The sequence below is a fragment of the Amblyomma americanum genome, chromosome 4 (genome assembly GCF_052857255.1).
Source record: "Amblyomma americanum isolate KBUSLIRL-KWMA chromosome 4, ASM5285725v1, whole genome shotgun sequence".
In the NCBI taxonomy this organism is placed as follows: Eukaryota; Metazoa; Arthropoda; class Arachnida; order Ixodida; family Ixodidae; genus Amblyomma; species Amblyomma americanum.
This window is the reverse complement of record NC_135500.1, coordinates 203071231-203087313: the sequence shown is the minus strand read 5'-3', so window position 1 is coordinate 203087313 and position 16083 is coordinate 203071231. Positions and strand designations below refer to the sequence as shown.

Below are 16083 nucleotides of genomic sequence, written 5' to 3'. Positions count from 1 at the left end.
GGTAAACTTTATTAAAGAAGGTCTTAGGCGCGGGTTGAGGTGGCGTTCCCCTCCCCGCGGTGGGCTCCTCTTCCAGGCCGGACGCCTGGTGGCCGACCGACGATGTCGTTCAGCGACCTCTTTGGCCCGCTCCGTGACTCAGAGTTGAACCTCCAAGTCCCAGCTGAGTAGCGCGGCTTCTCACTGCGATTAGGTAGAGAGCTGCAGACTATTCGACGGCTTGTCTTGATTGCATGAGTATAGGATGTGTGGTGTGTCTGCCTTATGGTGTCCACAGAGAGAACAAACGGGGCTGAAGTGCTCTGGGAACCACATGGAGTACATGTACGGATTAAAGAAAGTGTCTGTTTAGAGCTGCCGCCAGCTGGCTTGTTGTGTTTTACTTATAGATCTATGTGGTTCTGGGAAGATTTGTATTTCTTTCTTCAAGTGGGTAGTAATTTCTTTGTAGGTTGTCACTCGCTCCTTGGCCGACCTGAGCTCGGTGTAGCGCACCTCCCGGTTAACTACGAATCCTCGGGCAAATTGGTGCGCCACCTCATTTCCAGAATGGCCCGAATGGGTGGTGACCAAGGAGGTTATATATTAAAACTTCGTTTTAATATAACCTCCTTGGTGGTGACCCAGATCAATGTGATCTGGCGGGTGTTGGAGATTTTTTGTAATATTTTGCTGGCTGCGGAGTGGGCCCTTCCTTTGGAAAAATTTCGAATTGCGGTTTTAGAGTCGCTGATGATGTACTGAAACAACACCCCCAAAGCGAAAACAAAGTCCCGCCGTTCCGAAAACTAAAACAGCTTGACAACAACGACCCGCCGCGGTGGCTCAGTGGTTAGGGCGCTCGACTACTGATCAGGAGTTCCCGGGTTCAAACCCGACCGCGGCGGCTGCGTTTTTATGGAGGAAAAACGCTAAGGCGCCCGTGTGCTGTGCGATGTCAGTGCACGTTAAAGATCCCCAGGTGGTCGAAGTTATTCCGGAGCCCTCCACTACGGCACCTCTTCTTCCTTTCTTCTTTCACTCCCTCCTTTATCCCTTCCCCTACGGCGTGGTTCAGGTGTCCAACGATATATGAGACAGATACTGCGCCATTTCCTTTCCCCAAAAACCAATTGACAACAACCATGTTGCGGCTACAGTCGAGGCCGAAGTCATGTCGGCAGCCGCAGCCACAGACAGTTGGCTCGCTGCGCTAGCTGTGCTACAATTGTGGTTAGCGTCGTAGGTCTGAGAAGTAGGTGTATTTTGACAGGCGAGGTTCTGTGCGGTATCTTCGCAGCTTGTGCGAGCTGCTCAAAGCTTCAAAATGCCAGAAAGAGGGGAAGGTAAGTTTCTTTACATTTCTAAAGGATGTGCTTCATTTCAGTGTCAACTGAAGCACTGAAGCGTCCATGTTTACCTGGCCCGACAACCACATTTCGCATGCTGTGCGTAAATTCTTCATTACTAGTGCAGACAAAGCCGCCCTTTAGTCCCTGAAAGATCTGATTTTGTCGTATGCTGCTATGAGGTACGATGTCTTGCAAGTGGCGGTCACGGCATTTGTTTTGGTACTTTCAGGTGGCGAATCGTACTCCAACCCGATCGCTCCTCCGGGGTTGAATGTTTCGTCCTCGGAAAGGTAATCAGTCGATGTGACATTACACTTACGATTATGCCGGCCCATATCATTACAAGGGTGCCTCGGTGCTGTATAGCTACTCTACGTCGAATTCAAAACCCGTCTCTTTGCTTCGTTTCATCTAGCCATCACCCGATGACCAACGATGATTTCCGAAAGCTTATTATGACACCTCGAGCGGCGCCTCAGGCGACGCCGACCCCAGCAAAGGAAGAAACATACCGGTAAGACATCATGCATCTTCTACCAAATTACTGGCGGTCCTGTGCGAGTACAAGCTGCGCGATTTTAGTAATCAAACGCTGGATGACCATTATTTATACATGTCCCTTCCTCTTCGCAATTTTTTTGCTGCATCAGCGCTAAACTGTTCTGAAGTTCAGTGCACGCGCTGGATTTCGATGGAGTGGCAGCAGCTTTGTTGTAAAGCAAAACCACACTCTCAATACAGACATTTTTTTTTCTTCCACTGGATGGATGGATGGATGGATGGATGGATGGATGGATGGATGGATGGATGGATGGATGGATACGGCTGAACCCTTTACATCGGGCGGTGGCTCAAGCCACCTAGCCATGTCTTGTGAAATTTTACTCCTGTCTTGCTTTTAGCCACCAATCAGATAACCTTAGCTTGGTTACTTCTAACCTCTTAAAATCCACTTTCCCTTCACTATCCCTAAACCCCAATGCCTTGGGTAAGTCAGCCCCGCTGCCTTCCACTGTAGGGTGAAGCCCTTTACAGGAAAGTATCAAGTGTTCAGCCGTTTCCTCCTCCTCTCCGCACGCAATGCACAAAGTGTCTATTGCCTGGTACCTGACTCTATACGTCTTAGTCCGCAAAACTCCAGTCCTGGCCTCAAACAACAAAGAACTTCCCCTACAATTATCATAGATATTTTCTTTGACAATTTCCTGTTTAAAGGTCCGGTATGTTCCCAGTGCAGATTTCGTCAGCATCCCTGTTTTCTACAAAGCTCTCTCTGTTTCTTTAATCTTTTTCTTAACCGATAATTGCTGATTTGCCCCCTTACTGCTGTCCAGATATTTGCTTGTCAATTTTCTAGTTCGCTTTCTCCATTTCGTGTCAACATTCTTTATATACAGGTATCTGAAAACTTTCCTAGCCCACCGCTTTTCCTCCATCTTTCTCAATCGTTCCTCAAATGCTATCTTACTGCTAGCCTCTCTGCTCTCGAAAGACGCCCATCCCATATCACCCTGTACCCCCTGATTTGGTGTATTGCCATGTGCTCCCAAAGCTAACCTCCCTACTCCCCGTAATGGAGGTAGTGGCGCCATCTGTTTTCGGCAGTCGAAAGCGTCACGACAAGGCCGCCGAGGCGAGCGTTGCAAGAAGCGCGGACCCTTTGAATATGCCGTTCCGGCCGTTTCGTCTGCTTGAACTGAAGCGCTTACAACATTTTCGGCTAATTGAGCGGAAAAAATATCAGAACAACTGATTTAACGAGGCTTTACCTTTCAAAGAATATTGTTTCCAACGCTCGTATCGGCGGCCTTGTCGTGACGCTTTCCACTGCCGCCCTTCAGCGAAAAAAACGTCGTCTGCGGGTTTTGGTTCGCCGATCTCTACGTAGACGATTATGTTTTCGCATCATGCACGGCTCAACTCAGTAAGTACCGTTGTCAAATTTGTTACGATACAAAAGTTACCGTAATACGCAAGCTCTGTGCGCAGTTTCACCGTAAATGAGCCAGCGGTTCAGGCGGGGAAATTTTTGAGTCTTCACAATAAAAACGCACAATACTGTATGCTTAGAAACTGCTGCACGAAAGGGACAAGGAGAACAAAAGAAGCCCTAATGACACGCACAAACACAGACTTTCAACTTTATATAAGCGATCTCAGTAGCTCATTTGCAATTTAATCAAAAGAAATGCAGATGTCACCACCGCTGGCCATGCTTGCAAGCAAACTTTGGTGTATGAAGACTTTTTTTTTTTACGTGAATCTCTGAGGCCAAAAAGGCGCAGAGGTGGGGCAGAAGTGTGCTTTACCGCACGAGGCAAATTTAAATTGTTTGATGGTGGAACAGGATGGTTTGAAAAGTGGAACAAATCACTGACCTTCAGTGCAACGGTTAGTGGCGCCTAAATTGACCAACTAGCCCGGCAAGTTTTATTGAAGCTGCTAATTAAAATAGTGCGTTTCAAGAGTGCGTTGTGTAGATGACAATGGCAAAGCCTAATGCATGTTTGGCTCATTGCTTGCGACAAGTGGCGCTGGAAGTTTCAGTGATGGCTTAGCATCAGTGACATGTCTGTTTTGATAATTTGTCAGCATGTCGGGAGGCAAATTGATGGATATTATGGTTCCCCTGTTGGTTCTGTGCTACTCAGTGCGAATCCTGTTGCTCAGTACAGGGCAATGTAGCTTGGCTTTCGTTGCTTTTCGCACACTGTTGCAGTTATCGTGATGCACAGTTGTATCAAAACTGCTTCGTATTTTTCAGTAAACCAGCACCTGAAGATGACGACAAAGGAGACCAAAGGCGCAAGAAGAAGATGTAAGCAGAGCACTTTGTTTCACCCCCCTTACTTCACACTGGGGGCTGTCTTACATTTCTCACATGTTCCAGGTTTTATGCATCGCTCAAGAAACAGGAAGAGGACAAGTTGGCTGAGCTAGCAGAGAAATACAGAGACAGGGTAAGCCTCCTGAAATTTAGTGGTCGGCTGATGATAATTCAGTAATTCATATCGTTGGGTCATTCTGATAAGTCTTAAAATTTTGATTGCATTACTAGGTCTTCAGTTCATATTGAAAAATCTCAGTTTAATTAGTGTTTTTTAGTTTTGGTGCCTTTCACATAGTGGTATTTAGTAAATGGGTTGTAGATGGCCAAGAGCTGCAACATGTAGTTGCTTACATTGTCCTAAAAAACTGGAGTGTGGTCTTATTTTGTATTCAAGCATGAAGAGGAGTTTAAGCGTGCAGAACAAAGCAGCAGGTTTAAGCCACCAAAGCCTGTTCAATAATTTGGCATCATTTTAAACACTCTAAGCATTAGCAAATCCTAAACCCATTATTCTGCTTCATTTTGTTATTTAAACGTTTCTTAGCAATGGAAGTAGTATTTGTACTATTCGTAAATGAGGCTGGATCAGTTAGAGAAAAGCAGCACGACATTGCAGTATGATTGTGGAAGGCTCGAACTATAAAAAATTTACAGGCCAGAAAGAAGGTTGTGGAAGCTGCAGTTGTGCTTTGAATGTTCATGTAAAAAATTATAATTTAATGTCTTATTATAACTCAGTCTAGGTTCAAACTTATGAGTAATAAACAAAAATATGCTGCCAAGAGGTGTTTAAATTGGCGTGAGTCAGCTGTACTCTGTTACCCAACCAGTATGGTTTCGTGAAGGCTGTCTTTTGACAGGTAGTGACCGTGACAAGCTTGCATTGTGGTCTTTAGGGTGCCATGAGTCACTAAACATGCAATAAATACATTGGGACATTGGTTCTCATTTGTTAAGGGCACTGTACTTGAGATTGCCTTTGCTATTAAATTATTGCTGCGATAAGCCCATGGATAAGCATAAAAATTTTCATGACTACTATGTCCAAAGATGTCATTGGAGCTATTTATATTCTGAAATATTTTACAGTGCACGAAATCACAATACACTTGTGGGGCAAATGGTTTGGTTGGGCGGGTTGAACGTTTTGGAAAGATGTGGGAACGTTGAGAAGACATGAATGCGTTTTTTTTTTTCGGCTGTTTCTTAACTAACAAGAGACCATGAAACCTGCAGGCTCGGGAGAGAAGAGAAGGCGTCAACCCAGACTACCAGAATGAGGATCCCATTTCATCAACAGCAGGCTACAGGGCTGTCGCACCGGATGCTAAATCGTATGTTTTAAACATGCCATTGCTAATAACGTGGCTATAAGACATGAACATATGAGATATTTGCTTTTTGTGAGTGGGTTAATTATAATCAGGACCAGATAAAGCTCTGATCAGCTCTTCAGATAATACAGTGCTTCTTAACATGTCAGAGTACTGTTAGCTGTCATCAGTTTGGCAAGATTCGTAGTGCAGTAGCTCCCTTCCGCTGCACATTGAAGTGAAAGGTCTCAAGAAAAGTTTGTAAGCCACGTGGCTCATTCTTTAATATTTTCGTTTTTATATGTGGTTTTTCGTGAAGCTCTCGTTTCACCACATGTTGCCATTGTCACCAGGGGTCTCGATGCTGCCGAGCGTCGTCGTCAGATGATCCAGGAATCCAAGTTCTTGGGAGGTGACATGGAGCACACTCACTTGGTGAAAGGTCTCGACTACGCTCTTCTGCAGAAGGCAAGAACACTTCACACAAAAATTGAAGCCCATTCACTTGCACATAAAAAAAATGTGCATACTTTCTTACGTGTGCATGTCTGACTGTCCACGATTCTGTCTGCCTTTCCAATGACATCATTCAGGTACGGAGTGAAATCTCCAACAAGGAAAAAGAGGATGAGGAGTTGGAGGAAACGCTGACTCGGCACAAGTGAGACGCTTTTCCATCCAGCTTGACTGATTTTGATAACTGACTCTGGGATAGTTTTACCATTTTGATCTTTTATTTGCACTGCTTGCTTTCAGCAAAGACGAACCGCAGGAGGAGGAAATGCAGTTCAAGACTGTTATGGGTGAGGGTGCATATTTTTTCACCCAGGCAGCGTGCAGTGCATGCAATTTAGGGAAGTTCTTGCAAGTAATTTGCCGTAAGCCAGCAGCATTCTCCGTATATTGGTGTATGTTTATGTGACTTTGCAGCGAGGTGGATATGATAGGCTAGCTGGTGGAAAACCATGGAAAGGCAGTGAAGTGCTGAGGCTCTTCTGATTTGTCCTTGGCACGGCTCTACTTCCTCACAAACATGTATTTCTCCATTGTTGGTGAACTGTTTTGCTTCCAAATGTAATCATCATTATCATCAGCTTGGCTACGCCCACTGCAGGGCAAAGGCCTCTCCCATGTCTCTCCAATTAACTCTGTCTTTTGCCAGCTGCACCCACCATTTGCCTGCAAACTTCTTAATCTCATCCGCCCACCTAACTTTCTGCAGCCCCCTGCTGCACTTGCCTTCTCTTGGAATCGACTCCGTTACCCTTAAGGACCAGCAGTTATCTTGCCTTTGCATTACATGCCCAGCTCAAGCCCATTCCTTCCTCCTGATTTTGACTAGGATGTCAGTAACCCGCATTTGTTCCCTCACCCACTCTGCCCGCTTCTGTTCTCTTAACGTTACGTCTATCATTTTTCTTACCATGGCTCGCTGCATTATCCTTAACTTGAGCTGAACCCTTTTCGTTAGCCTCCACGTTTCTGCCCGGTTGGTGAGTACAAAAAAATGTTCAACATTGCAACACAGTAGTTTTTGGCAAAGCAGTACAGGCAGAAAGAGCAGAGTCATAACTCAGATAGAATATCTCTATCGTAAGCGATGCTGTATGCTCTCAGAAGTGGCTGGTAGAACTCTGTTTATACCGCATGCTGTTACACACGTCTTTTTCTTTGAATGCCCAGGACGCAACATCTACCGGTTGCTGTTCCGACCGCAAAGGGTGGAACGCAATGATCTGTTCCTGCCCAACCGGATGGCATACATTATCGAGCTGGATGATGAGTATGCTGACAGTGACATCCCCACCACGCTCGTCCGCAGCAAGAAGGACTGTCCGGCCCTTGAGGCAAGCCTCAGTCATCTGCTACCTTGTTGGTTCAGTATGCTGGCCGAAATATTGGAACTTGTTTGCTTTAAGGCATAAGTTCTTGCTCAGCATTTGACATTATAATCACTTGAAAATATTCAGAAATCACTTGTGTGGTTGCACCGTCAGGTTGGTTGCACTGAATACTTGATGGTATAAGCAGTATGGGTGGAATCTGGGTGCTAGTTTGCACTTTAGGAGACCAAGTTTCTTTTTTAGCTGCCGCATGGCCTTTTCTTGTAGAGAGCCATTTGCACTGTATTTGTGTGTAGATCAGGCTAGGATAAGGCGTTACACAGCATACACATTTTTTGTGGTTAGCTCAGTAAGGTATTAAAAGCTGGCATGTTAGCGAAGATATCCAGTGGAGCTGTGTTGTAACTTAGTTAGTACTTATCGGTGGTTTCCATTCAATGAGCTGCCTCATAAGTGAGTACTGTGCCGAGCATTTTTCACTTTCTGAAGCCACTGCTCATGCCTTTTTGCCTCACAGAGCCACACCACACTCACGACCAACGACATTGTGATCAACAAGCTGACCCAGATTCTGTCGTACTTGCGTCAAGGCATGCACAACCGCAAAGGCAAGAAGAAGGGCAAGGGAGCCGACAAGTCAGCAGGACCTATCAAGACAGTGGACGATGCGTGAGAGCCTGCTTTTTGTTTTATTCTTTTTCCATAGGCTCAATAGTTTTCATGATGCACACATCTTAGTTGCTGTTATTTGAAAATATGATGTTCTTAATGGGGAAGGGAGGTTGGCCAAGTAGGCTTGAGCTCAAATTGCAGAAATTTCTATTTTATATCGAAGAGCAGTTTTATTGTTTCCAGTAGGTGGCTGAGCATTAACTGGTTCTGGGCAAGGAAATTTAACCATGTTATAGCTTGCATCATTTATGTACTGCTATTAAATTGCCATCAGCTGCATGCCTGCATGAATTAGTTAGGCAGTGCTCGTGAAGCCTGTTTTATTTCAGTGACTGCAATACCGTATCTGCTGGCGTAATGAGCGTGCTCGCAAAATGAACGTGCCCTGACCTTGGAAGTGAAATTGTTTTTTCTCTCATGTGCTCTTTTTGTCCTCACCTTGGCGTGCAGTCTTTTACTGACGGTAGTAAATGCACTTTTTAAACACCGAAACAACCAGCAGTAAATATATAAAGCACCTACTGTCGAATGCAAAAACTATTATAGATTTTGCCCTCCAGGACAAGGAGCCAATAAAAATTTTCTGCGAGGAATCTGTGGCCCAGAAGGAACCATGCATGGTCACAAAGGGTTTTTCTATTCAATCTGCCGTATTAAGGGTTGCAGAAGCTTGTTGTGTTGAGGCTTTGTGCTGAATGCTGGGCTAGAGTGAACTGTAGCTTTTTTATATCATGAGCTGCTACGCGAGTTAAAGTTGTTGATTACGTTGTCTAGCATAGAAACCAGGCTGATAGTGTGCTTTGTTTCAGTTTTGAAGGAGTAGTATTTTTCGATGGAGTATTTATTCCACCAGCCTACTTTTGACCCAGTTCTACCCCATTTAACCCTTTCACTGCCTCTCCTGAGATAACTCGGGCGACCACACATATGCACTCCCTGCTTCTCACGAGTATACTCGTTTTGGTTTCATAACTCGCTCCCTGCTGCTCCCGATAATACTCGTGCAAAACAAAATAATGCAAGCATGTAGCGCCATCTATGGAGAGGCCTCATAAATAACACAGAACTTGTAGGATGACTTTCTAATCGGTGGAGCTCATGTTCCATCACCCGCATCGCTTTGTAATCGTCTCGGCAGAACAGCCATGGCAAGGCAGCGTGCGTCGTGCGTCCGCGGTTTGATGGACGAAGAATTTCAAGAAATGCTCATGAATTCGGACTCCGATGACAGTGACAGTGAGGAAGCAGCCCGTCTAAGTGCCTTGTCGAGTGATGACAGCGATGAAGAGCCCCTTCCACAAAGAAATCCGCGTAAGAAGAGGAAATGCGACGAGCGGGATTTCTCCTGGAAGAAGGAGTTCAAGCCTCAGGACCATGCGTTCGACCCGTCTTCTTCAGGAATCTGCAATGACATCACAGCAGCATCCAGTGAGCTCGAGATTTTTGAAAGTTTGTTTACGCCGGACATTGTGGAAGGAATTGTGGATCAAACTAGCAGAACCCAACACGAGCCTGCTGCGTCTGTGCTAACACGCAGCATCGACCAAAGCAGCGAAGAGAGTCTCGCTATCTGTGTTCCAGCTGCGAGGTGCCGCTTTGTGTGGTACCTTGTTTTGAAGAATACCACACCAAAAAAGTTTTCTAAACACATGGACATCCTAATTAGCAGATACTCATTTTGCTAATTAGTCAAGTACCAATTTTTTGTATTCAGTACAACTAATATCTATATGTTAATCATGAATAAAATGTTTCCATGACCTTCAGAGCATCCTAATGCCTTGCTAGCATAAAATTTCTACGAAAGTAGTATGCAAAAAAAAAAACCCGGCAGGGAGTATGCAGTGGTGAGAAAAAAACCCGGCAGCGAAAGGGTTAATGAATGCACCTCACCTCCCCCCCCACCCCCCCCCACCCCTCTCCCACCCCTCCTAGTTTTTGGGGAAAAAGTTCATTCATTAGTCAAGTAAACATGGTATTAGGGATATCCTCAAGTGACCTTTCTGTTTCTCTTCTTCGTATGACCGCTCATGCTGCAGCATCTTTGATGATGTGGGAGACTACATCCCAGAGGCCACTACCGAGAGACCCAGCAAGCACAGCAGCCGGCGGGGCGAAGGCGAGCAAGAGCGCGAGCGCAAGCGGTCGTCTTACTTTGAGAAGCCCAGCCTGGAGGATGAACGTGCTGCCACGCGCAGCAGTGGCAGTGGCCACCGGAGTCATGACACGCGTTGGTCCAGTGCAGCTGAAGCCCCCTCGGCTGCTCAGCAGCGCGAGGACAGTGGTCGCCTGAAGGCCAAGCTAACCAGCAAGCTGGAACGAGACCTTCCCGAGAGCTACGCTGAGTGCTACCCTGGGTGAGCGCTGGCAATTGCCTTCAATCTATACTCCGTTCCATACATCAGGTGCAACGCTGTGAAACGTACTGAAGTAGTCCGCACAGAAAAAATTAACGGAGCCATGTTACTCTGCGCTTGTTCTGTGGCCGAGTGGCCTAAGCCACGAGAAAGCGACAGCGTGGCGTCAGCAATAAGAGTGCATTTAATCAGGCTCATAACAAATGTGTCATGTAATAAGTTAAGTCTGCAGGCAAAGTATTTACTCTGTTTTGTTCACCATAAGCAATGCACTACTTTTTGGTCGCGGATGCAGGCAGCGCAAACAAGAGCGTTAGCTTTGACACCGTTGCACCTGATGTATGAAACGCAGTATAATGCGTTGTCACGTGTCGTGGCAGGGATGCAAGCGTAACAACAGATAGGCAGGCTGGTGGAGTATTCAAACAAACTTCTTATTTGGCGAACTTATGCCCACAAAGGAAAGAAAACAACTAAGCGTTGCCAATAGCAACAAGTTAACTCGGAATCAGGATGAGAATGGCCGCTGCTCTCCGCCGCACACTAATTAAAGATGACTGGGGAATTTCCAGTGAGGCGTCTAAAACGCCAGAAACAAGGAGTAGGAACTTCATAGAAAATGTCACGATGCGTAGTTGTTCCAGATTGACTAGGTCATGTCTCAAGTAACAGACACAAAATGATAAAGACTTGTGCCAGCAGCAGTGAATGGAAAACATAAAAAAAGCAAACATTACAATGCTTCATCGCGGCATTCAAAATATGCTATCAGTGCTCTCAATATCTGGCTGGATGTCGATCTTAATTTAATTGTGGTTGCTGTCAGGTGACTGAAACAAGTCCCATGGTGTGACAAAATAAAATAAATGCAATGTTTTCACTCATGCCAGTAAGGCAGCAAGACTGACAGAGTATTGTTACAAGCAGACAGTTGTTATCAATCTGGATTTAATGTCTGCATGAATTTTTGCCAAGAACATGAGTTATGTGGGCCACCAATAACTGCCATGCCATTGTGTAAAGTGTTGCGCTGGTGGATTACCCAGCTGACCCAGGTGTAACAGATGTAAGGCCCCATTTCTGGAAAGGTGGGCAGATCTGGAGTTTTCTGAAGACTTGATTAAAACATATTTCACTTTGGTGGGCATATGTGAATGTGTCAGTAGCCATTAATTATTCTTAATTAATTACAGAGACCCAGAGTACAAATTAATAAAGCCACTGTTTTTACTTAAGCAGCTTTCAAATGCACGAAAAGCATACTGGGCTCACCAAATTAAAACAAAAAAGAAGTATAGATTAACTGCAGTTTGATGACAGTGCTATCTTGTGTAAGCAGCAGATAGCTTATGAAACCCCTTATACTTCGCTTTGACTCATGCTGTCATTGTGGTGCTTTCTGAGGAATTCAGCAAAAGTTGCTGCCAGTGCATCATCACAATTCTTGCATAGTAATGAGAAGTAGCCTTATGGCTTGAAATTAGTTAGTGGCTAAAAGAGGAAATAGGTGGCATTGTGTGTGTTCTTGCTGCGCACTTGGGCATGAGAGTGTTCAGTATGTTCAGTATACTTTATGGCGTTCGTTGTCGTGCCTAGCTTGGTATGCCAGCTTTTATTGTTTTATTATACTTCTTCACATTTTTTTTTTTCTGAGAAAAAGGCTGTGCATTTATCGGCATTCAATTTCGGACCTCGGCTTTTAATTTATTTTGTGTGTGTGTGCAGTGCTCCTGAAAATGAAGACGCTGTGGCAGACAGTGATGATGAAGTGGACTACACCAAGATGGACCTGGTGAGTTACTCCTGTACTTTCCCTAGCCATAAGCGTCCATTAACATTCTCAGGAAAACCAACGGCAGTCATGAAAGGGTTTTAGGTGCTAGAACTGCCGGTAATGTGTTTCTTGGTTTGTGCATACCCTTTTGTGGACAGCTGCTGAACAGGCTGACTATGGCAGCTTGCTTCCATGCATTGTTAGATGGCTGAAAGGCGTACATGTCAGCAAAATTCTCTTTAAAAATAAGCACACGCTTATTTGATGCTTGGGTATTACATTCCCTTGGTTTCTCACGAGGTGTGCTTGCTTGTTGAGTGGACACAGTTTCACTTTGATGCCCACTTGTTTGAACATGCTTTGTGCAGGGCAACAAGAAGGGCCCCATCGGGCGGTGGGACTTTGACACACAGGAAGAGTACAGCGAGTATATGAGCCACAAGGAAGCCCTGCCAAAGTAAGAAAATTTTTGGTTACATAAAGAGAAAGTTGCAGTTGCATGTTTAAGACGCTTGCTTGAGTAAAATTTTGTTGCTACATATCATCTTGCCCACCACTTTTTCAGTGTCATTTTTTTTTTTCATTTTTGTCTAGAGGTACATAGTACATGAGGCTTGATTGTCGGTGGCACGTTTTTGACAAAATGTAAAGGTAAACAAAAATGCTGTTGCTGTGTTGTGTTTTTAAAGGTGTAGAGACCAAACATTTTTAGCTGTGGATTGTACTCTTCAGTTGTTTGAGAAGGCGTGTAAAAACAATACGAGCTGATACTATGGATGGGGTGTGGCCGAAACAATTTCTTGTAACAATGTTTCTAGTTTGGAGTTTGTTCCACCTGGGACTAAAGTTGAGTATGATGTTACTGATCTTGCAAATATTAGTGATATAAAACTGATGTCAGCAGGAAATCACTTGCTGTACTTGGTACACACAAATACATGATTTGTATAATTTGCAGGTGAGAATGACTTATCAGTGATAGGGATTATGACTTGCTTGACAGGCCACGACGTGATATCTGCAGATTCAGAAATTAATAATATATATTTAGCAATTTTTTATTCATCAGTCACAAAAACTTTTGTCACTACTCCTGAATGAATGCTGGAAGTAGTACTGCTGACACAATTGCTATTGCAGTTAGTACTACACATTTTATGCCAGCAGTGGGCTATATTGTTTACAGGGCAGCCTTTCAGTATGGTGTCAAGATGGCAGATGGCCGTAAGACCCGTCGTGCTGCTGGAAAGAAAGATGATAAGGCCAAGCTTGACCGTGAACTGCAGAAGATCAATCAGGTAATGCACAGCAGGTGCTGGGCATTAGCCACGGTCTCCTAATGTGCAGGTGTTGACCTCATTTCTTTTTTTCTTTTTCTTTTTTTACTTCCAGATCATTGCACGCCGTAAGGCAGAGGGAGACAGTTTTGTCGGACTGTAAGTAGTTTTCCTGTGGCTGCTATTCACATGCTGTGTTTGGTCTAGACTAGCATTTCATGTTACAGATGACTAGCATGTGCACTTGTTTTCTCTTTTTCACCCCAAGTAATGTCTGCAATTATCCAGGCATTGCACATTAACATAAAAAACATGCTTGGTAGTTCACTTGTGTAGAAACCACACATTTGTGTAGAAAGCACAAGCGGTGTTGGTTTGTAGTGCTGTACAACAACCATCTCGCCTCAAGAGGCTGACCACTAGCCAAAATGCTTTTGACGTGGTGTGAATGGGAACGTTTTTATTTATAATAGAGTAAGGTTTGGTATTAACAGTCAAACAAATTATGCTAATATTTAATTGGTACAAAAAATTGCAAATTAAAATATGGGGTGATGCAATTTTCTGTGCTGAAACTTTGGTATGTTAGCAGCAAATTCCTACCACGTGAATAAGTCACTGGTGTACCTAGCAGCATCTAACTAGTGTTATATTTTACAAGCATTTGCACTGCTTTTAGGCTGTCCATTAAGGTTTTTTTGAAATGTTGTACTGCCTTCGTGTGTTGATCAGTGGAGTGGAACAAACCTTGTAGCAAGGAATTGCACACCAGTGCTTTTGTATAGCATGTGTAATGCATATATATGTATGTATTAGCATGAAAGCAATGCAGCAGTCGCAGAGGTATGTGTTGTGAAGGACAATTTCTTCAACGAAAAATCGAATTTTGTTGATGGAGCCACATTCGTTCATGATTTCTTCATTTTGCCAGGTGTCACTGCCATGTTTTGCCAGCGCACAGTAGCTGTTACATTTTATCATTGTTTTAAGCATAGGGATACTGAGCAATGGATGAATTCTTACATTGGGACAAATTCATCGCACTTGTTGTTAGCAGCATTGTACAGTTCAGCCAGCATATGTCAAACTCTAAAAAGATCGTCTGTGAGCTTGATATAACATGTAATTCAATTTCATTCGATTTCGTATCACATTTCATGTGGTAGTGTTTTTAATTTTGTTCATTGGTCGTGGTGTGTTACCACTAACCTTGTCCATTAAATGTCCCACAAAAAGAAATTTAAGCATCAGAGCATGCCACCCAAATGTGTATAGGTATTTAGGGCCATGTCTCGTCAACCTCTCGTCTGCATTTTATTACGACACCCACAGATCTAATGTTCAGAGAGGTGATCTGAAGAACTGCATGTGTTCTGCTTGTATTTTGCTTCTTATTGTCTATATCAAGGTTGCAAGTGTTCTATCTCTCAATTCAATCTGTGACGCTACTTTATTGTGAGTGTTGTTTCCTTGCAGTGGCACACCAGAATACAAGAGGCCCAAATACTAAGGTGGTGGCTCTGGTCTACGAGAGCATCAATGATGTTTTTTGAATCTGTCTGGGAAGAATGAAGCAAGAACATTGTCTGTGTGCATTGGTCCGTACCCTGTGAAATTTTATCCAGCCTAGTTGACTAGTCCACATGTTCACATCAAGAAAAGTAGCTGCAAGTGTGCATACAACTGTTGCACAGGCATGCGAAGGGATTTTTTTTGGTGGGGGTCAAACTCGTCAGTGGCTAGTTACCTGCATTAATTTCTCAACATTGCGCAAGCTTGGACCCTAAAAAGACAAAACAGACCACCTGAGAAAAAGTGAAATATTGTTGCTAAATGTGTTTACCTTGATTGTACATTAAAAGAAAATAAAAAATAAAGTTGTAGGGTTATTTTTGTCTTAGAAATAGCATGTACAGCCACTTGCATACAGTTAAAAATGTTATTTTGCTGTTTTTATTTGTTTGCACAAAGAGATACACAGGATGTAGCATGCCACTTGTAGACACAAAAATGTAAGTGAATTATCAGAGCTACAAAAGGGATGCTCCTAGAAATTTTAGACATTGACTTTTTTTAAAATGCACAACTGGTCCATTACCATGATTTTTTAGTTACTGTAAAAGCTCTTTAATTCGAACTTCATGGGACCGGGAAAAAAGTTCGAATTATCCGATTTTCAAATTATCGAATGGCCTCGGAAAAACTGACAAAAACCATTTGCATTACGGTATATGTACCGTATTCAGGGCAACCCACATGGAGCGAACTTGCGCTGCGGATTTTGAGCAGCGCGGCAGAACGCTGAAAACGGGCGGCTGCCGCTAGACCGCTGCCGCCAGAATTTAGAAATGGAGTGATTCCATATGCTTAGCAACATCTGAAAAGAACAGCTGTGCATTTACAGTTAAGCTATTTATTCAATGAGAGCTAATTATTCTTTGTGACCCCTTTCTGAACCAAAATAGTTAACCTGTTTGAACCTCTCGCGCTTCCTGATGTCAACCGACGCGTAGTGTCTAAGCCTAGCAGCTTTCAAAATCCAGAAGCATTCTGAAAATCTGGCGCGTTTCATCGCCAAAGTTATGTGCTGCGGGCATCTTCAGACAAATCGAAATCATTGTGTGACCTTTGTTTGCCGTGAACATGAGGCACGGTGTAGCGGCAACGACGAGTTCGTGGTGAAGC

At 44.0% G+C, this 16083-nt stretch overlaps 1 protein-coding gene across 1 annotated transcript; it reads left to right on the top strand.

Annotated features, from left to right (window-relative positions):
- Nucleotides 1–1153: 1153 nt before the first annotated feature.
- beag (IC cytokine homolog beag) lies at nt 1154–15285 on the top strand. Its single transcript, XM_077663012.1, has 17 exons — nt 1154–1325; nt 1561–1621; nt 1747–1845; nt 4096–4149; nt 4222–4291; nt 5398–5495; nt 5828–5942; nt 6068–6135; nt 6231–6277; nt 7158–7321; nt 7836–7987; nt 10030–10347; nt 12073–12139; nt 12490–12578; nt 13308–13419; nt 13514–13557; nt 14875–15285. The coding sequence occupies exons 1-17, from the start codon at nt 1307–1309 to the stop codon at nt 14906–14908; spliced, it is 1611 nt and encodes a 536-aa protein (XP_077519138.1). The 5' UTR covers nt 1154–1306; the 3' UTR covers nt 14909–15285.
- The last annotated feature ends 798 nt before the right edge of the window (nt 15286–16083 follow it).